This window comes from Gordionus sp. m RMFG-2023, chromosome 1 (assembly GCF_954871325.1).
Source record: "Gordionus sp. m RMFG-2023 chromosome 1, tfGorSpeb1-WG-v2, whole genome shotgun sequence".
NCBI classification, from domain to species: domain Eukaryota; kingdom Metazoa; phylum Nematomorpha; class Gordioida; order Chordodea; family Parachordodidae; genus Gordionus; species Gordionus sp. m RMFG-2023.
The window spans coordinates 14942290-14965892 of record NC_088775.1 but is presented as its reverse complement, the minus strand read 5'-3'; the positions used below and the strand labels follow the sequence as shown (position 1 = coordinate 14965892).

Here is a 23603-nt window from a genome sequence, read left to right as displayed (position 1 = left end):
CCCTGGTTATTGCTCAAAAGTTTCTAACTATGGCAAATCTTGCAAACCATCAGATTCAGCCTTCAGCACAGCTAGTAATATAGTGTTGTTTACCACCTATATTTGAGCGGATTTTTAAAAGCAGCTGACTCAATAATTTGGCAAGAAAAATATCACCTAAACTTCGAAATTTCGATAATAGATATTCAAACCTTTGTACCATCTTCAAAATCTTCAGGCTTGTGGAATATTTTCCTGGATAAAAAAGTAAGTTCCCCGTTTTTATCTATCAACTCAACTCGAGCAGAAGGAAGGAAGCGGACTTGTTTTTATTTTTTATGTATTGTACCAAAAATTTAATATGAATTAATATAGTGTGCTAGTATATAATTTCATATTTCTATTAAGGTTATACTAAATGAAAATTCTGACCATTAGTAAAAAATAACGATATGAATTATGCATATAATTTCTCTAATGGCTATACCTTAATAAGATAACACATTATTTACTATATATCTTATAAATAAAAACCTTTCTACTAATCTAAACACATATTATTAGTATTTTAAAGCTTTAAATTTTTTTTAGTTTTTTAAGAGCCAGGATAAGTGAATATTTTGATTAAAACGCTTTTTAAAAATTTATACACAAATTTTTATTATTCCATTATCTTATATTATATAAAATAATGACAAAAAAATCAATGTAAATATCGGATCAACGAAAAAACTGGATTAGTGCAGTCCTAATTATTTTATTTCACTATTATCCACTTCTTTATATTCAGAATTTGGGATAATAATATATATATTTGGTAATCAACATAATTCTTCTTCGAATAATATTTATAATAGATAACATGAATATCGGGTAAATAACTATTACTATAATAATTTCCCAGGTGAATTTAATTTATTCCAAATGATATCTTTAACTAATATAGCAGCTTCTTCTCTATCATTTTGATCTAAAGGGTAGTATACTGCATTGTACACAGTGATAATATACGGTTGTGGTATCACGATATTTATATATCACCCCAAAAAATTCAATCCTTTGTTCGCACCATTTTCAAAACGATAATAATTTTTTAACGTCATTTCCAAATTTAATTTTTTTTAAAAATAAGCGTATCGCTTTAAATAATTTTGAGAAATTTTTTTTATTATAAAACCAAAAAGTCAATTTCAAATCATGAATAATATATTATTGAATATAATTTTCAATGTAAAATTATTTCATGAATAATAAAACTCTCCGTTTCTTTAATCAAATAATAAAAAAATATAAATAAAATACAATAAAGTTCATCTTATATATGAGTTAAATTTGTAAAAAACACAACAGTAACAAATACTTTAAAAAAATGACCACAGTATATTATCCTAAAAAACAAATGAAATACTTGTTTTATAGGATATAAGTTCCTGCAAATGTTTGCATTTATTGTTAGTAACATTTATATAGGGGTTTTATAGATACTTCTAAGAATAATTAAGCTCTTTTTGGAATAGTTTTTGGTTCAAGAGAATAAAGCTTTTAAAATACTTTTCCTTTAGTTATCAAAGGCTTCATTTATTTAATTTTATTCCAAACTTTTTTAAAAAATATTGAATGTAACCTAAGGAAGAGGAAAATAATTCAAAAAAATCCCCATTTTTTAATATATTAAAAATTACAAATTTAATAAAATAGGAGAAAAAAATTCTCTATAAATATATTCACGAAAAATAAACTCAAATAAAATGTTTAAAAATTTTAAGAAAATCAATTCCGGAGAATTATTTTCTAAGAATTATTATTGATGATTTTTTTTCCGGGGAATTATTTTCCGCTTACCTAACATAAGATACAATAGAAGGTTAATTAATTCTATACCGAATCGATTCATTAGTAGGCATCATTTCAAGATTTTAGCCTATAGGTTCTAATAGATCTGAGATATCAATGTTTAAAAATTGAGATAAGTTAAAATATAATGTAAAAATAAAAATGAATGTGATTTTGTAACTCTATTAAAGACCTTTTAGTAAATATTAAGGATTTTCTTAAAATAATAATGAGTTTTAATTTACTAAATTTTGAACCTGAAAGCACCAGGTGTTTTGCTTTCCGAATTATTTTGAATTCATTATTCACTTATATTATATCTATATGCAGAAATTTTTTTTAACTTGGGACAGCCATGGGTTTTTTATTTACTGCGATCTAAAAATGAATGAATATTGTTTTTCAAAAATAGATGGCGCTCTTATATTAAAAACGCATTTTGTTAAAATTATTATATTTTTGAATTTTTTCTATTTTTAAACATAAATAATAAAATTTTTCAGCATTAATATCATGAAATGAAGTTTTTATTAATTTTATAATGGAAATTTGTAAAATTTTCCCTCTAATCTGATATTTTTCCAAATTTACTTTATTTAAATTTTTATTAACTTAGGTAAATATTATAAAACCTTAAACAACCTTTATTTTTTATAACCTTAACCGAATCGGAACCTTTATAATTTTAAGCAACTGAACCATTACCGAGCCGAAACCTTTATAATTTTTTGCCTTTAAACAGTAACCGAACCGGATAATAAATTTTGATGAGAATATATTTTAAATTATTTTATAGATTAGATGTATCATAATTTTTATAAAATAACTTAATTAAATCTCACAAACTCTTTCTCCCAGGAAGGACACTTGACGGCAGTGTGGTTGTTTTATTTAATAAATAAACTTTATAAGATAATCATTAAATATATTAAATTTTCCATGCTCATTTTTAAAAAATCATTCAAAATTTGACAAAACTTATACTAAAAATGTAATATTAAATTATTTGATTTATTCTCAGAGATTGTCTAATATTTAAATATGAAATTTACCATTTGTTATCATTCATTACGTAAAATAAAATTTGTCTGGTTTGTTTTTGTGAAATAAACTATGACATATTATTAAATCAATTTAATTCAAATATTTTTATTTTTAATATAAAAAAACGTAAAATAAAATTATATTGAAATGTATCTAAAATAAATCTTCATAAATAGTATCCTATAGATAGCTTTTATAAAATTGTATTGAATACAAATACTTTTTATATAACGTATAAATAACTGATACTTTCCATAAAACGTAAAAATAACAGATACTTTTTAAACGTATAAATAACAGATACTTTTTATAAAACGTATAAATAACAGATACTTTTTATAAAACGTATAAATAACAGATACTTTTTATAAAACGTATAAATAGCAGATACTATTTATAAAACGTATATATAACAGATACTTTTTATAAACTTATAAATAACAGACACTTTTATAAATTTTACCTGGATATAAATATCACATTTTTGTATGTAGGAGAATTTAGATACTTCAAAAACCCTTTAAAGTTTACAACACATTTTATTTTTAGATGAACAAAGTATTAAACCTGGTGATCCATTATATTTTTTGTAGGGAGGAAGAAATCATAAATTCAAAAAATATTTTTTTTATAAAATTGAATTTACATTATACTTATAAGTAAATTATTAAAAAAAATTTTTTTTAATATACGATACCAGACCAGACCGCCAAATAAACTTTAATCCGGGGTAACGAAAGTATCCAAGTTTTAACTACTGTCTTTATTAATTTTTTAATCACTTTATTTACTGTAGGGTATTGAAAGATTTAAATGTACAATTACAGAATCTATATATAGGTAAAATAAAATCACAAAAAAATATTACATATTTTCTAAATGCAATTAGACAAAAGAAAAGACGATATAGTGGTCTTCAATACAAATTCAATTTACCAATTTATTTGAGATTTCGTATCTCTTCAGTTGTACGGTGTTAGCTTTTATGTATTTTTTGCATAAAATATTTAAAAACAAGTAGGCGAAGTTTTTCTATTATGTCTTCGCTAGCAATATAAAATTTAGCTCCATGTTTGCAAAAAATGTAAAAAATATAAATAGGCGTGTGTGTCATAGATAAAATAAAATTTGTTTTTACAAAATTCCCGAATTCGAGCAGTTTTTTAATTGTCTGCGAAGTTACCGCCTATATAAAAAAATTATTTGTTGAAAAAGGATAGCAAACTGGTATAACGTCAATACGACGCGGAAAATTTGGCGCATAAAATTCGGCGCGGCGACAATTCAGCGCAGCCTCAATTCGGCGCGTATCTATTACAGTTGCAATTTATTATATATTACTTAGTATAAAAAAATAAGGATGATTAAATAGAAATCATTTTGAATGTTGGTCCTATTAATTATTTCTTCATATTTATTTTTACAAGAATCTCAATTTTATTTACTAAATGTATAATATCAAAAAAATTAACAACCAATATTTATACCTATTTCTTTGGTTGACCAATTTACCACATAAGGTATGTTGATTAGTAGCCAATGTTATGTAAGCCGAGATTTTGGGCATAGAAGAAAGAAAGAAAAAGAAAGGTTTGGATCTCTATCATTTTGGCTGGAATTTAAATCGACCGTTTTTAAAAATAGACCCAGCCATGATCCAAAAAAAATCAAATTAAGACTGACTCACTTTTTAGATTTATTAAAAATCCTTAAATTCTATTAATCCTTTTTATAAAAAATATTATGCTTAGGCTAATTTTTTCTATTATATAAATCAAAAATTAAATGTGTAATATCAAAAAAAATTAACAGCCAATATTTATACCTATTTCTTTGGTTGATCAATTTACTACATATGGTATGTTGATTAGTAGCCAATGTTATGTATGCCGAAATTTTGGGCATAGAAGAAAGAAAGAAAAGAAAGGTTTGGACCTCTATCTCAAGTCTTACATATTATTTTGGCTGGAATTTAAATCGACCGTTTTTAAAAATAGACCCAGCCATGATCCAAAAATAATCAAATTAAAACTGACTCACTTTTTAGATTTATTAAAAATCCTTAAATTCTATTAATCCTTTTTATAAAAAATATTATGCTTAGGCTAATTTTTTCTATTATATAAATTAAAAATTAAATGTTTAATATCAAAAAAAATTTACAACCAATGGTTGACCAATTTATCAAAGGTATGTTGATTAGTAGCCAATGTTATGTAAGCTGAGATTTTGGGCATATTACTTATCAGGGGGATATATTTTTAAACTTTTATAATTTTATTTATTTATTTTATTGTCTAAAATTAAGCGTGAAAAGGGGATTTAAGATTTAACATTATGTACTTATCAGGGGGGTATTTTGGGTCTATTTTTAAAAACGGTTGATTAAGATTGTAGCCAAAATAATATATAAGATTAGAGATAGAGATAGAGATAGAGGTCAAATCTTTCTTTTTCTCTCTTCCTTCTATACGCAAAATCTCCAGCTTACATAATATTGGCTGCTAATCAACATACCTTATAATGTGGTAAAATTATCCATTATAGAAATAGGTAAAATGGTCCATTATAGAAATAGATATAAATATTAATTAATTTTTTTCGATATACATTTAGTAAATAAAATTGAGATTTTTGTAAAAATAAATATGAAGAAATAATTAATAATACTAACATTCAAAATGACTTCTATTTAATCATCCTTACATTTTTATACTAAGTAATTTATAATAAATTGCAACTGTAATAGATACGCGCCGAATTATCGCCGCGTTGAATTGACGCTGTGCTGAATTGTCGCCGCGCCCAATTGACGCTGCGCCGAATTTTCGTGCGCTGAATTGTCGCCGCGCTGAATTGTCGTGCGCCGAATTTTCCCTTCCGAATTGACGTGGAACCTAGCAAACTATTACGACCGGGTTCGATCTTTTGCGGGTCCTTTTTGAATACGAAATCTTGGAGGCGTTATCTATGAATAAGAGATAGGGTTGAAAAAAAATGCATCGATATCACCTTTTTTACTGACAGCGATACTGCAACTGATATCAGGCCTGTAACTGATATTTAAAAAATGCATAATAACAACCAAACTTTATTTAAATTCATAAATTCTTCATTAAATTCACCCATTTTTATTTAAATAATTTATAGTTTATAAAAAATTAACAAAAAGTGCTATTATTTTTCACCTAAACACATAAAACTATTCCTAAAGAGTATTCACAAATTTTGAAAAAACTTCTTCAATTTGATAAATAAAAATTGAAAGAATTATTTTTAAAATTGTTGTAACAAATGACTCCAATAATGAAAAAATAAAATTTATTTCGTTCTCTTTTTAGATCTTTCTTTCTTATTCAAATAGTGATTAGAAATTTCGTTTAAAAATGCTCGAGTAAAAAGGAAGATCAATTTTTTTTAAAAAAGTAATAAAAGAAATTCAAAAAAATTAAATATCAATGTGAAAATAATTTATTTATTTAATTTATTAAAGTCCTATGAGCTAATTTTGCACTTGTATATTTCATGACCATTAATAACGCTTAATGAATTAGTTTGTACGAGTTTTATTTTGTATTTAATATTTTTACACATCATTTTTTTAAATATTATGTCTATTTCAAGGCTTGTTTATAATAACATGTTTTATCATTAAATTTTACTCAATTAATCTAACATAAAATAAATTTATATTGAACTCAAATTTTGCAATAAATATAAATTACAACTTGTCACAATAACCCCGTTATATCTTTTTTACATGTATAAATAATTTTTACATTGCGCCTATTTTTAGACAAATTTGTATCATTTATATATTTATGGTGAATTCCATATCAAATCAACCAAGGTTTCAACCCACCCTTCAGGTTTTTAATGTTTGTATATTGGTAGTATATATACCTTATTATACTTTTATAAAATAAAATTTTTATATCATAATTAAATTTATATTAATCACTATTTATACTAATCTCTAATTTTGTCTTTTTATACATTTGTGGTTTTTAAGTTTTCATAAAAATTATAAATTGCCTTGTTCAGTTAATTCAAATAATAATTATAAACTATGTACCGTGTTCAATTGATTCTAATAAAAATCAATTGTAATGTCTGTTTATTTGTTCATGATTAAAGCTAAAAACCACAAATTTAAAAATGAAATGCTATATTTATTAAGAGTCTTTAGTAGAGCAGTAAATTTTTATAGACCCATTGTATTTAAAATTAAAAATAAAGATAAGCTTGGATGGATATGAGGTTGTGAAACAGGGATTTCAGGGTTTCTATTTGCGGTATTTGTCGAGGGATTAGTTAAAAATTTTGACCTAGAAAATTTAACTTTCCTAAATATTTAGAGTAGTGATTAAAAAAATTTTATAAGTTTTTTTTAAATACTGTATAGATATTATATTAATAATCTCCACCTCATTACATAGACTGTTTGATCTAAATGAATAAAGCAGTTAAGAAATCTTTTCTTGATATTAATTTTTAAAATAACTGATTACCTAAGCAATAAATTAGACTATAAAATAGAGAGAAAGACTTCGACTAAATTTGATTAAAATGATAATAATATTTAGAATAGCATAAAATATCTGCATGTCGTAATTATTGGATTTAAAAAAATATTTCTTAGCCCAGTATTATAAAGCCTTAGCAAAGGAAAAAAATTATAAGCTAAATAATGAGTGTTTTTAGATATAAATTTTGGCTGCCAATGAAGCGATAAATTAATATTATTAGCAGCTTTTAGTCACAAAAATATTCAATTAAAATATGGCCGCTTAAGTTATTGAAGGGAGAAATTATAAATAGCTACATATATTAATATTATAAATCCAATTATTTTAAACACAATTTTTTTTTAGAAAAAATGGCCTCGACATTTTTAAAGCGGTGATTAAGATTTTTAGCAGTCATATTAATTGTAGTAATTTTGATTATTTTCAATCGATTTTCGTAGAAAAAAATGACTACCAATGTTTTTGAAGTGAATGATTAATTTTTAGCAGTAAAATTAATTGTCAAATTAATTCATTGTTTTAATCCCAAAACATTTATTTTCATTAAAAAAATGGCCGCCAATGTTATTGAAGCAAGAAATATACGACAGTGGACATTTTACAACGGTTACGACTGTTGTAAAATGACTGTCCATGGTAGTAAAAAATTAATAGAATTAATTTCTAATGGTACACAGGCTCGGATTTTTAAAAATATATTACATTTATTTTTAATCTTTATAGCTAATAATAGCATTTATATTTGGTTTAAAAATACGGCTCAGCCTGGCTCTCGGGTATTTTTTTAAAAAATTTTTTAGGTACGGCCTGACTCGGATATATATAAAAAATTAAAATTAAGCCCAACACGGGTAAAATATTTCAAAATCCCGACACTCATTTCTAAAAAAAATCGTTCAAAATTTGATTGTCAAGACTTTTATCATAAAAATATTTAATTATTTAATTTCTTTCCAGAGATTGTCTAGAAATATTGATTCAAAAACCTTGATATACATTTTTTAAATTAATATAAATAAAATCAAATATTTTAATATTTTTTACTGGATTTTGGAATAAACCGTGAAGGAAAGAAAGAGAGTTTAATTGGTTAGAAATAATTTTTGGTGAGATAATAAATTAATTTAACACGTATTTTAAGTTAATTGAGTAAGTAGATGAACTTCTATTGGGTTTGATTCCACGTGGATTTGTTTTTTTTTCTGAATTTATAATTTTTATACTATGGGATATATACATAGGAGATCTGAAAATATATGATTTAATCAATTAATATATGCTAACACGTTAATAAAAGTAGTCGTTGTTTAGCAAGTATTTTGTAGTCTAATAACATAAAACTTTATTTTCATTTTCAGGCTTAGAATTGGAACCATATGATATTCTAAGACATATGAATGTTTTTGGTTTTTTAAAGACATTTGCTTATTCATTTCCGATTGCAATAACATTTTCAGATATATTTGGTTATATAGCTAGAGTAGAGGGAGCATCTATGCAAGTAATTTCTATTTACCTTGAAGTTAATTAATGTCATATTAGCCTTCATTGAATCCTGACCCAATAGAAAAAGTATACAATTCAGATTTTGTTTTTTTAAATCGCTGGACTGTTAGAAATTACAATATTTGTAAAGGAGAAATAATCGCATTTATGTAATAACTATATTTATAATATTTTACACATGTCATAAATAAATGAATTAACATAGTAATAATTAAATAAAATTTAGCTTTTAAATATATAAGCTTATATCACTTCCTTTATTAAATTACTAGTTGAAAATAGTGCAAGGGTTTAATCTGTAATATTATTTATTTATATTTTAAAGCATAACATAAATTTGTTAGAAATTTTTATCATATATTTATTTGCACATTAAAATACATATGCTTTCATAAAAAATTTAGATGAATTATGTAAATTTTTAGGTTTGCAAGTGCAAAATACCAATTTTAGATAATTTTCAAAGTGTCAGTTGGTATCTTTATCAGCCAATATATTTTTTTTACAGCTAATACAATGGCTGTTACACAAAATAATAACTAACCCTCATAGATTAAAAATGAATTTAATTAGAAATAAAAAATATAAAAATAACAAAATTTCTAAGCAAATAAGAAAGAAATGTTGCTAATTATCTTTTTTTAACACTTTTATTTTATTGTGGAAACTTTTTTATATATTTTTAGAGACCTGCAGAACCATTTGTAGGGCCTGGCGCAGATTAAAAAATTTTCGGCTTGGCCCGGATTTTTTTCAAAAATTTTTTAAGGCTCGGCTTGGGTTTAAAAATTTTAGGCCCGGCCCATATATAAAAAAAAATTTTTTGGGCCCAGCCCGGCCTGTATTTTTTTAAAAAAAAATTTTTTAGGCCTGGCTCGGAATTTTTTAAAATTATATTCGACCTGGTATATACAAAAAATTGATTATTTCGTATTTTATCATATTTTTTGGTGAGTATTATCATTTAATAAGCAAGTATATTAGCTAATGTTGTAAAACGGCTCGTTTTGAGCCAATTTTTAAAAACGGCTAATTCAATATTTTTGCCAGAAAAATATTGACTAAGCCTCGAAATTTCGATACTATATGTCTAGACCTTTGCTCCTTCTAAAGCAAAATTTTCAGGCTTGCATAATATTTTTCTGGATAAAAAAACTGAGTTAACCGTTTTTAAAAATCGGCTCAAAACGAGCCGTTTAACAACACTACATTTTATTTTTTTTAATTCTAAACAGATATTTAGTATATTACAAATTGATACTATAAAAAATTTGTGTAAATATTTTTTTTTTCCGGTCATGGGATACTTTATTTGAATATTTACTGATATGATATGATGTCAAAATATATTAGCAAATAATTAATTTTTTAAAAAGGTAAAATAAATAAAGGTGAAAAATTGTAGAAATATAATTTACGGGAAAGTATAGGGGATAAAAAAAATGAAGCTTGGAAAATGGAAGGTTATTCAATGGAAGAGATTTGTACTATAAAAAAAATAAAAATGATAATTTAATTAATAAAAAATATAATATATATTATTTATTATTTAATCCTTTGCGTATTTATTCCATGGCAGGAAAACTATAATTTTATTATGTAAGCTAGTGTTAACTTTCACAAACATTATATTAATCATAACTATATATAATCATTATAAACAAATCTAATTGACAAATATAATAATTCATGTTGTATAAATTTTTTAAAAAAATACGAAAAAATTTCAGGCCCGGCCCAGGTTTTTTTAAAAAAAAAAAATTTTCAGACCCGGCCCAGGTATATTTTAAAATTTAAAATATGGGCCGGGCTTATTTTAAAATTTAAAATATGGGCCGGGCTTAGGGCCGAGCCTGCAGGTCTCTGATTTTTATAGCTAAAAAAATATATTTGTCTGAATGGAGACTGCATATTAAATCAGTTTTTTAGATTATATTATATAAAATAATTGATATTGTATTGGCTGATGGATTGAAGGTCTGGTCCTAAGTCTAGCCTGGCAGGGTCTGAAAATTTTTTTAAAGAAAAAAACTAGGCCATTCCAGGCTGTATATTTTAAAACCAAATATTTGAAATCGTGATTATTAGCTATAAAAATCAAAAATATATTTTTTAAAAAATCCTGACAGGGCTGGAAATTATTTTTAAGCCATGTTGGGCCGTAAAAATTTTTTTTTAAAAAATCTATATTGGGCCATGCAAATGATACCTTTGTTGGATATATACTAGCAATAATATTAGTTGATTTAGTATTGATATCGGCAATAAAAATATTATTGTTGCATTTCTAATACAAATTAATGCTATAAAGAAATATAGATGGCACTAAATATTTTGATGGTTATAAATTTATTTTAAAATGAATGTATTAAATATTATTTTTTAGTTTTCAGACTTATTTATACATTTATTATATATCATCAGATTATTATGTTATTTTTATTTATAATATTTAAATTCGACGTTTTATCTCCTAGCAAGTAGTAATAACCAGAAATGTATCAAATAAGTTTATTGATACATATGGCTAAGCCATATATATTTATAATTATTATACAAAGCTAGTTTTCTTCTCAATTTATCTAGAAATTTAAAATTAAAAAAATTATCCATAATACAAATATAAATTAAGATATTATTGTTATTGTAGTACATTTCAAAACTTTTTAATAAATTTTAACTGCTCGGATACATCCCGAACGAATTTTTTTATTTGTTCCGAAAAGCCCGATCCGCAATGAATATAATTATTATTTGTTGGTCCGGCCTGAATTTATTTAAATATAGAAAAATTTAATATTTTTTTTACATAACAAATAAAAAATATTTGCAAGAATATTAAATTATATATCAATTTATTTGACAAAATGTAATGATATCATATTTAAAAATTTAAGCCCGATCCAGCCCACCAGATATTTTTTAAATATATTAGCTCGACCCAGCCCGAATCGAAAAAACGGCGGGCCATCGTTTGCAGAACTATGTTTTTTACTCAATATTTTGACATTTGCCCAAAATCTAATCAGATTTTGATTTAATTATGAAGATTTTTTGAGAATGCTAAATTAAAACAAAATTTTTGATCAATTTTACCTAAATTTCCAATTTCTTTAAAAATGTCTATTATAAGTAGTTTGTGATTTTTATGCATAAAAAATCTCTCTATATGAAATTTGTATTTAATTTTGTTGATTTTCAAATATATTTTGAGAATGCTCAATTAAATAAAATTTTTGACCAAATTTTACCTAAATTTCCCATTTCTTTAAAAATGTCTATTATATAAGTAGTTTGTGATTTTTATGCATAAAAAATATCTCTTGATGAAATATGTGTTCAATTTTCATAGATTTTTCTAAAAATTTTGGGCAAAAGAAATCTTTAACTTTTGATTTTTTTTATTAAACCCTGGTCTCACCATAATTTGTTTGAACTATTCAAATCAACTCAAACATCAATAAATTTGAATTTTTAAATATCACTGGTAATCATAATCTCCAATCATTTGATTTTGCAGCGAAATCTTTCTTTTTACAGACGGAAACAATTTTTGACTATGCTCTCACACATAAAGCATATTTTTTTTATTCATTTTTTCCTTCGCTATTATATGCTTTAAAAATATCCGTGCTTTCAAATCAATGTCGAGCATATGATAATAAAATCAATTATGCTATTTAGATCTTTCTTGACTTTGCTACATAGTGGTAAATCAGATTTTATTTCGCAACCCCTTTAAAAATGGCTGGGACCCCCCCCCCCCCGATATCGCAGTTTTTTTTAAACCTAAACTAAATGCAGCACTTTCTTCTCAGTTGTAAAATTTTAAAAGTTATATAATTTGAATATCATTTATTCATGGGCTTGAGTATTAGTTTAGCTCCCAATTATCTGATTATTGTTCAATCACAGCGAAACTAATTTGATTTTACTTTCGCATTTTTATATACTATTTTTAACATTTAGTCTACGATTTTTGCAGTTATGATAGCTTATGAGAATTTAAGATGAACTCACTTTATATACCCAATGTTTTATATTTTAATGTAAATATAAAAAAAAGGCGTTTAGGATGTAATTTTGATTTAATAAATAGAATTTATAAATAAAATGAATATGAATCAATCTTGCTAATCGATATTATTATAAATTGCATTTTTATTTATATCGAGCCCTACCTCATTCCCCCAAAACAGGCAACTTAAATACGCCACTGAGGCTATACTAACTGCTGCTGGAGATCGCCTTATCAGTCCTCGTTTATAGAAACCGCGATTTCGCTTAAGCGATGCTTAATTTACAATATTCACTGTGTTAAATTAAATAGCTAAGCTATTGTTTAGCGATAATTACGGTCTTAATATAAGGTTTCAATCGCGTCATATCTTGAGCAGCCAGATGATAATGGCCCAACAAACTGATTTACTACCGAAAAAAGCCTATGAAAACTTGGCAAGAGTTTATCCATCATCTAATTTTAATATAACGACGGATTTAAACACGTATATCCTGGTTCGGTACTCAATTTGGGACCCAATACATCTCTATTTAAAATGATGCGAATAGGCTTTTCTTTTACAAATCCTTGAATAACATCATTTTATACTTCCCTTGTAATATAATTATTTTTCCCATTTCACCTCTTGTAAATATATTTTATGTATCTAATATTAATAAAAAGCCATCATTTTGTTTCACATTTATGTGAAATGCAATAATACCTACAGTTGGAATAGAACCTGCTACTAAGTATTACAACTGGATAGGTTGCTTACCATTAAGCCCTCACGGGTTAAAATTTGTGTTTTTTTAATCTATTTTATGTTTTACAAGCTAATTTATATGGATTATGAACTTCTATTGACCATTTTATTATCAGCATTTGCAAATTATTTTTCATAATTATATAACGAGCTACAACTTTTGAAAAATTTTCAAACAAGCAAGGAAACGGCAATACGAGATAGGTCTTATTTCTTCAATATCCTCAACAATAGTTTTGTCAAACAACCCGATTTGGGTCCATTTTTAAAAACATCCCGATTGAGGTTTTAGCCAAAATAATATTGTTCAAGCCTTGAGATTTGGCAAATCGAGGTCCAAGCTTTTGTGCCATTTAAGAGAAAAATTTCCAAGCTTAAATAATTGTATTTTGGGTAAAGTCTTAATCGGCCGTTTAACAGCACTACTCAACAGTAATTACTATCTTATACTTTTGATATATACCTTCATCAATCATTTAAAAAAATTTCAATATAAAATTTGAAGTTTTTTTGGTAAGTTAATTAATTTTTCAAAAGCCATATAATTTGATAAAATATTTTTCTTTAATTTTACGAAATTATATCATGAGATTCATGTTTCTTAAGTAATTATTGATTCGATATTAAATTTTTTTTTGAGAAGTAGCGTAAATCATAATAAACCATTTTTCTACTATTTCAATAGCTATAATTTAGAAACGAGCTATAAATATTCTCTTAAAATATTTTCAGTATTAATTGCCCCTTTTCCAGCTTCTAATGCATTGCCGTTACTAGGTGTAAAGTGTTAAAAGCTTTCATAAAATATGAAAATTGATTTGTATCAAAAAACAAAGGTAATCCCATTGTGAATAGCGTTTACTACATCTGATTCTGATACTAATTAATCTATTTTAACCACATTTTTAATCTAAAAATATATGGTTGTTTTTTTTGATTTTCCATACCAAGATCTTCATAGTAACCAAATGAATCTGAACATTAGTCTTCAATTGATTTCATTATAAGCTTAAAAATATATAAACTTTTCAGTTCATAAAAAATTTTAATAAGAGTATGCTATTGTCAATCTTCTTACAATTTATAATTATTATATTTTATTATCTTATAAAGTTTATTATTTTAATCTATAATTCAATGGAACATAATTTCCCTATTATCTTAAACAACAATTCAATGAAACATAAATAAGCGAATTTTATCAATTATATGCCCGACCCAAAGTATACTTAAAATATTAAAATGTAATTAAAAAAAGATTCAGTTAGTGGGTGCTAAAGTGCATTTTATATTTTAGAAAAATTGTTTAGATTTGGAAATAAGTGGTTGATATAAATATGAACAATTATTGATTTCTTTCAGGTTTTCGCTTATAAAATCTAATTTTTTATTAAAAACTTGCAAAAACACTTTGTCTACTGTATTTATTCAAAATCATTTTAAAAAATTTATTTTACGATCAATGTCTTTATGTAAAACATTATCCAATAAAAGATATTTTTAAAAATATTAAAATTTGACCTCTCAGTTGTCTTATAACTAAATTAGAAGATGGGAATTAGAAAGACACATCCAGCTGACCTTTTGATATTTATTTTAGGAGTAATCCTTAAAAATATATTATTCTAATTTCAAGATATTTCTTTACCACATTTCTCAAGAAAAATGTGACCCACTTTTAATCCTATGGCCGGCTGAGTATTATAATGTTATATATCCACTTTTTTTTGCAAAATACATTTTTCCCTGCTATTTTTCCATATCACCAATAAAAATATTAAATATAATTTGCAATAATCCTTTATTTAAATTATTATGATGTGATCTATTATCTAAACTGCAAGAAAAATTTTCCTTAAAACGCTCCTGAAAATTTATAAAAAATGGATTTATAGACCACTATAATATGCAGCCGACGCTATTTTATACTCTTACATTTCCAATTCAAACATACATATTTTTGTTAATATCCAGTATATCGATTTTTAAATATGACCCGATAAAGATTTTAGCCAAAATATATGTAAGCTTAGAGATTTTGCTCATAGGTGGCAAAAAGGTTTGGTTTTCTATTTGCTGAATCTCGAGGCTTATCTCAACATTATTTTGGCTAAAATATTAATTGGTTTTAAAAATCGACTCAAATCGGGCCGTTTAGAAAACAATAATATCGAATAATAAGTAATTTATTTATTATCTTTCGAGCTAAATTTTAAACTGTTTTATTGTACGGTTTAGGGATTAAAAAATTTTTCCTAAGGCATATACACATCAAATTTAATATGTGAAATCCCATGGCGGAATCGCAATTTTATAGGGGTTCACTGATAAATATTTGGAATATAATAATGGAATTGGCATTTTTTTTTAAAAAAATTTCGGTGATTTTAAAATGCTGATAACCGGTGCCGACCCTCTGATGGACCTGCTTTACCGCTCAGCGACGTTTTTTAAAACCTTATTACTTCAAATCAAGGCTGAAATAATTTTTGTTTCGTTTTCGTCAGAACTCGTTAAACTTTTTAATCGGTCGTTTCAAATAGAAACTAATTTAACCTATCTCATTTAACTTCTTTGTTTTTAATTTTTTATTATGGTTCAGGTCGCAGTATTATACCATAAGATAAGTGGTCTGCAATAGATGGGTTTTTAACACGCTAATCATTCTGCTAAATTTTGCTAAGCCCACCCACCCAATGTTAAAAATTTATGATTGGCTTATTTGGTTCATTAATTATTATTTTATTTTAAACTTATAAATTATGCAACCTACTAATAAAAAAATTAATTTTTAAAAAGAAATATAAGCCCGTCCTTCTTATTTCCTCAGTATAATATCTCAAATTTACTCTCCCGCCAGTTGTTTCAAAGAGTCTTTTACCCACCCCCTAAAAAAATTTGTCCACCTATATTATGGATATAAATACCCGCCCATTGCACAACTCTGCCATAGGGTTATCATGTTAGATAGAGCTCTAATTTAAATTTAACGTAGGTCATAGTTGCTAGCTACACATGACTGAAAGTATATTCCAAAGATTTGATGTTCACATGGAGGAATTTAATATTAAAAAATCATTTTAGAAAATAATGGATCGCGGACATTCTCTTCATCTTAGGTCCGCCTACATTTGAATCAGTCATTAGTAGCCTTACAATTTTAAAAAATTCCATTGCATTACTAAAGTATGAAATAAATTTAATCTTATAAAATGGACCCCCCTCATAAACATATTACTATAAATCAGAGTTTTTAAATCTTCAAAAATATTTTGAGCAAAAATCTCTGAAGATTTTTTTTGAAAAACCATAATTTTTTGATCATATTTTGACTTAAAATGCCCTTTTTTGTAAAAATAATTCTTTTGTGGATTAAATATTTTTTTAAAATTCTTCTAGAAATAGTATTCATATATTCATAATTATAATGTAATTATCAGGTAGTATACTCGTTTTTCATTTGCTATTATTACTAACGCAATTCCAAATTCTTCATGAGTATTAAACATAATTACTGTATAATTTAATTAACAATTTTTTTTTAGACAAAAATATTTCTATCACAATTTGTTAAATACTTGAATGATAATAGTTATCACGTTATCAATGGTTTATAAACATTTAAATGACATCGCTTAATTAGAGGTCTACGCGAATATCTTTTGCTACCTGTATCCATGGAAACACATTTTGATTTGGGCACGATCAACTCTAACCCTTCATATCGACTCATAGTATCACCATGCTTAATATCGAATAATTTATCGCCCTCATTTTCGATTAAGTCAAGTTTCCGACAATTTTCGCTATTCGGGACTTTTGATATAAATTTTTCTTTTTGGGCTCCCTCGTTCTCGTGGGATTGTTCTTCGTCGAAGTTAACGTTGGCGAAACTGTAATTAGGCCTAACGCGTTCGCGTTTGATATCAGGTGCCCTATATTGGTATCTTTTTTTCCATCTTGTAATGGTGTAAGATATTCTGACTAGACATAGGATCATTATGCACAAAAGCGCCGCGAATAATAGAATAACGAGATTCATTAAAGAGTGGCCAACTTTTAGATTTACGTTGCTACCGTTTCCTCGCCCATACGTATTTACATGTTTATCTTCCGTTTTGGCTATTATGCAATCAAGTGGTTTCGAATGCCTGATTTTTATCAAGCAATTTATTACGCATATGATGTAAAGTGTATTCCTTGTCAAGTTATTGATGGAACTTATACCAGTAAATAAATTATCTTCGTACTTGATCGTCCGTCGAGGAACATAGAACGAGCTGAAGCTCGCCCCGTAAGAGATCGGAGGGTGAAACCATTCCGAATGATCTGATAAGGGGTGTAACGGAAGAAATGATTCGACACTTTTATTTTTGAAAATATTTTTTAGCGCTTCCGATTTATTATGATAATGCTCCTTATCGAATTTCTCATAAATTATTCCGTAACAAAAACTTTGCTCGTCCTCGTTTTCGTTAAAAATGTTGTACGAGTAGGGGTTACGGCTCCCTTGAATATCACTATTAAAGATAAAATCGGTATGATCGTTCTCCTTATTTATCCTCGAGGCGTTCCACGAAATAATAATCGTTTTAGAGGATACTACTTTTAAGGATAAGTCAAATTTTACTCGCGTCACATATAGTTGGTAGATTAAGGAATTTTGTTCCGTAGTTTGCCGCATATTAATATTATCTCCATTAACAACACTTAATAAATCTGATATTTGACCACTATTTTTGGTCGAGCAAATGTAATATCCCGCTTGGGAAACCATTATATTTTTTAAGTATAAATCTCCGTTAGGTAAGGCTATAACATTCTGATTATTACGCCCCATATTATTTACTACATTCTTATTATCAAGTGCTTGCTGATGCGAAAAATTTTCATTATCGTACTTTTTGGATAATGTCTTATCCTTTTTGCCCTCGTATATTTTCCAATATACTGACAAAATCATCTTCTCAGGATCTATGGAGTCTATTTTGGTCTTGCTTCTGCACATCAATCGGATCGACTGCCCCTCCATGACGGTGATCTTTGTATTTTTATACATAACGTTTTCATCATCCATTAAGGGATCCGGATAAATGATTTTTGGGCGACACCTGTCATATATATCTCTCATTCGGGATTCGTTTTCGAATGCCAATATGGAGCATAGTGTTAGTCCTTTTAATTTTTCGGGCTTGCGGCATATCATTTTATCAACTTCGTCGAATAATACGCCGTAATTGAGTTGGATTCGTTGGCGCAATCTATCTTCGCATTCTATCGATTTATGCGCGTCTTCGATTCGGCTTACCACCTCGTTAAATTGCTTGTTGTCATTTGACACTTTTTGAGATTGGTTTGTCTTAAAATAATTCCTTACGAATAACCACATCATGTGGCAATCGCATGTTATAGGGTTTCCGTAAAAAGAAATTTCTTTTATTAGCGGATACACCTTTCGCGAAACGATTCGCTCGTCTAAATAGCTAAGCATGTTGTTATGCAATCGTAAAATCGTTAAATTTGGGGCCTCGTTCTCCCACGCAAACGCGTCAAAATAAATTAAGTTTGGATTATCGTGAATTTCTAGTTCGAATAGCCGAGGTAGGTTTTTGAACGTCTAATATTGAAAAACATCTTATAAAAAATTGTCTTTATAGCAGTGGCTTAGCTACGAGGGGGGTAAAATATTAAGATTCTATATGACACCCTTCCCAAAATGAAGAAATTTAATGGATATATTTTTTTTGCTATACTCAAAATTTTAAAGAAGCCGGTCATTTTGATTCAATATATTTGATAAAACTATAGAGGTATATGAAAAACATTAAAGAAAAAATTCCATCATTTTTTTAAGTATAAAAAAATAGGGGAAAAATTAATTGTCTTATTTAAAAATCAGAAGTTAATTTTATAATCTGTCGTAACCAATGATGTATATATGTTAGCGTCAATGTGTTTTTTCCGATATGTTATTTTTTCAACTTTAAATCATTTTTTGAGCGCGTTTTTTAAATTTAAAAATCGGAAATGTATTTTAGCATGTTTAGAATACCTCTCTTATGAATTGTAGATAATTTTGTCTTTAATCTTTGAGCCATTTATAATTTATATAAAAAATCTATGGAGAAATTAATATAAATTATAATAAATTCAAAATTTCATGGCGAAATTGTCTGAAATTTATAGTAGGTATTCCAAACATGATAGAATACATTTCCAAAACGCACTCAAAAAATGATTTATAGTTGAAAAAATAGCACATTGCCGGAAAAAAGACATTGGCGCTAACATATATGCTACTAAATTGGCTATTCATTTATTAAATGCATTTAAAAATGGCCATACAGAAATCAGTGGTAGTGTCATTTTGTGGTTTATATTGATTAAATGATATTAATTTGCATTCATATAATGCTAAATAAGACAATTAATCGGAGTGCAAATCACAAAATGGCACCACAGCTGACTCTTATATATAGACACTTTGAATCGCCAATCAAATAGGATATATACATCATTGGTCCTAAAAAAAAATTTATGATTTCATCTTGAAAATTTTTTTTATTTATGAAAATTACAAAAAAAATTACTTATAAAAGATTTTGACATTTTGGAATGAAATTTGATTAAAAATCTCTTTTTTTAAAAAAATCTGAAATTTTTTCTAAGACCAGTTTTGAAAACAACATTTTTTGCTTCCTTTTATAAAATACGGTTAACTTTACATTTCCTTTAAACTCTTTTTATGTAATTCGTTTCTTAAAAATATTAATTTTCCGAGAATTTATTATCGGCGACATTATAACGAATGCATTACCTCGAAGGAAATTGCTTTTTTAAAAAATATTTGTGTGATATAGAACTTTAATTTAATTGGTGGAAATTTTTTTTAAAGAAATTTGGTAGTATAAAACGGCATTAATTATAAACCATTTTTTTAAATATTAAATTATAAGCCCAACCTATATTGCGGTGAAATCAGGCAGATACTTAGGGCTGCGCGCGCATAAGGAACTCTACGTCTAATATCAAATTCGAAAATGAATTCAAGATAATGCATGGCTATAATTTTTTCGCTTCAAAAATATCTATAATATTTTTATTGGGAATTTTTTTACATTTTTTTTTGAGGGATGTTGAATTTGTTATAATAATATTACCTTGAAGTCAATCATCTCCAAAACCTCATTATAACTGATACTTAAGAACGTCAGTGATAAAAGATCACGAAAATCCCCTGTTTTCAATTTATTGAAAGCATTATCATCGAACCAGAGGTATTTCAATTTTCCCATTTTTGTCAAAGCGTATATCGGCACCTTTTCGAATCGATTTCCAGTTAGATTGAGGACGCGTAAATTTTTTAGCCCCGTTTCATCGTCTCTGAGCTTGAATATTTTGTTGTCTAAATATAAAATAAATACTAAAATGAAAAAAAAGAAGGCATTTAGATTTTGAATAAATTAATTTTTTAAAAATCGTATTTAGGGATTATTGATTAACTAATTAGCATTAATTGTTTTTTTTCCAGGATTGGAATTATTAATTGATTATAATATTTCTTACTTAAAAAAATTTTAAATCTCTGGAGATTTTAATTTTTCCAAAAATAACCTTTACAATTTATATTTTTTTATTTTTTGTAAACGAACAAATGAAGTTTTTTTTCGCGAGGGACTTACATGCCATGGATAATGTTTTCAGATTTTTAACGTGAGAAAAGGCGAATTTATCGATGTAAAAAATATGATTGTAATCGATAGATAATTCGTACAAAAGGGGCGTGTTGAGGAACCACACGGATCCGTCGACGTTTTCGATGGCGTTGTTGCTCAGGTCCAATTTCCTCAAATTATGCAGGTCCCGGAAACTTTTGGAGTCTACGGTTGAGATATTGTTGCGGGATAGATCTAATATTTCTAGCTTTTTCAACCCGCTAAAATAAAATCGAGTTATTCTTTGGAGTTTGTTTTTGCTTATGGTTAAAGTACGCAATTCTTTTAAATGAGCAAAGGGCGTTAAACTAAGGTCCACCCCTTCAATTGTATCATGAAATTTATAAGGGAATATTGAATACTTTTCAAAACTGCCCAACTTATTTTGCGATAAATCTAATGATTTCAATCGTGCGAAAATGGATAAATGCTTTTGCCAATCAGATATTTCTACGTTTTCGTTAGTCAATCTATTGTTAGCGAGTGTCACCTTTTCCACATAATCGGGATCCCAGAATTTAATGGCCGCTCGTTTATATTCCTCCTCGACTGTTATATTCGCGAAATCCCCATTTTTGTCCAAATTTTTAGCCGCGATAATCCTGGAATCAAATGGATCGTTGGTGAATTCGGGAAGATTTTTCAAGCTTTTCTTCGCGCAATTGATAGTTATACCTATGAACCAAGGGTATTTAGACACTTTGTTGCTACTCCCTTTTTTCTTGATCGAATTTTCCTTATAAGAAGCCCATTCTCCAAAAGGGCCATGCACGTTGCTGATCATGTATAGGCACCCGCATATTTTATAGCATGTCGTTTCGAATTGCTCGATGGAGGAGGAAGTAAAAAGGCGTTTTGATGTTTTATCCCGTATAAAATTCGAATAATTTATGGGTGATGAGATCATGGAGATCGGTCTTGTATTGACCACAATGATTGTCGCTGCTAAAATTGAATTATAGGAATAATATTGACCATGAATTCTCATTTTTTTTAAATTTAATTTTTTTACATAGGTAAATGGTTTTTTTAAATAAAAAAGAGACCCTTGATACTGTTTTTTTTCCTCTATTTTTTTATTTTTTTTACAAAAATAGGTCTTCTATTTATTATTAAATATCGATTTTTATATTTTTGATTAAATTTCGATTAAAGACTTATTGTAAAAAAAAAGCAAAAAAAAATTTTCTTAATGAATAAATCACGAAAGCTAATATTATTTAAAATCATAAAAAGGGGTTGTCTTTATTTTTTTGAACTCCTTAAGTCTAATACAGTAAAACCTGTCTATTTTGGGTACCAATGGGAGAAAGATTTTTGGCCAACTTAGACAGTTGCCCAATTTATTAAGACTAATTTAGTATTTATAATAGGAATTTTATTGGGACTAATTTTGGTCAAATTAGTGAGTTGCCCGAATTATTAAGAGCCTAAATTATACAGGTTTTACTATATCAATTGTTTTTAATATATTATGGAATATAAATATAATATTATAAGTTTTATTAGTGGTCAATTAAAAAAAAAATTTTTGAATTGATTTATAAAATATATTATTAATTCTTCGAAGATTGAGCTATAAATATCTATATAAAAAAACTTCTTTTTTTGCAAGATAAAATTCAATATTTTATACGTGATGGCGAAGGACATGGGGGCTTTGTAGTAAACGCGTTATCCTGAAGCGTTGCATAGATGGCAGAAAGGTTTGGACTCCTATTTTCTAAATCGAGGCTCTTACAGAATATTATTTTGGCTAAAATCAATCGGGTCGTTTAAATCAATCCAAACCCTATTTTTTCACAACACTGCCCAAGGGTCTTACAATTTTTATTAATTAACTGGACTCATACATAGTCCGATAGCTCATTTTATCTAGGATTTTTTTTCAATACCACGGATATTTTTCTTTATAAATAAATATGTGATTAAATAGTTACGGAGGACCTGGGATCATGCGATCCCTAAAAGACCAAACTGAAATGAAATCAAAATTATGGATAAATCTTAATAAATACATCATATAAGAAACATTATAAAAATATATTAAGGTATTTTCAAGGCATTTTTAAAAAGTGTACAAAAATTAGATATTTATTAATATTAATGTCGGATTTTATTAAGTTCAAAGTGGATTTTTATATAGTTAGTGGCAATGTGCTTTTTCCGGTAATGTGTTGTTATTTCAACTTTAAATCATTGTTTGAGCATGTTTTTTAAATTTAAAAATC

General features: G+C 26.7%; 1 protein-coding gene and 1 long non-coding RNA gene across 4 annotated transcripts in view; one reads left to right on the top strand and one right to left on the bottom strand.

Annotated features, from left to right (window-relative positions):
* The first annotated feature begins 8785 nt into the window (after positions 1-8785).
* LOC135930883 (uncharacterized) overlaps positions 8786-23603 on the top strand; it is a 17650-nt gene continuing 2832 nt past the window's right edge. The window contains exons 1-3 of one of the 2 annotated variants that reach the window (XR_010572894.1): positions 8787-8886; positions 8928-8957; positions 9002-9040. This is a non-coding gene — a long non-coding RNA (uncharacterized LOC135930883). Of the gene's footprint in view, positions 8887-8927; positions 8958-9001; positions 9041-23603 lie in introns of both variants that reach the window. The other variant, XR_010572895.1, reaches the window with a different exon arrangement.
* LOC135930881 (uncharacterized) overlaps positions 17221-23603 on the bottom strand; it is a 20015-nt gene continuing 13632 nt past the window's right edge. The window contains exons 2-4 of one of the 2 annotated variants that reach the window (XM_065467679.1): positions 21340-22317; positions 20818-21062; positions 17221-19274 (exon numbers count right to left, since the gene is read on the bottom strand). In XM_065467679.1, the coding sequence (XP_065323751.1) occupies positions 17253-19274; positions 20818-21062; positions 21340-22279 (3207 nt within the window). In that variant the 5' untranslated portion in view covers positions 22280-22317 and the 3' untranslated portion in view covers positions 17221-17252. Of the gene's footprint in view, positions 19275-20817; positions 21063-21339; positions 22454-23603 lie in introns of those variants that run through there. The other variant, XM_065467678.1, reaches the window with a different exon arrangement.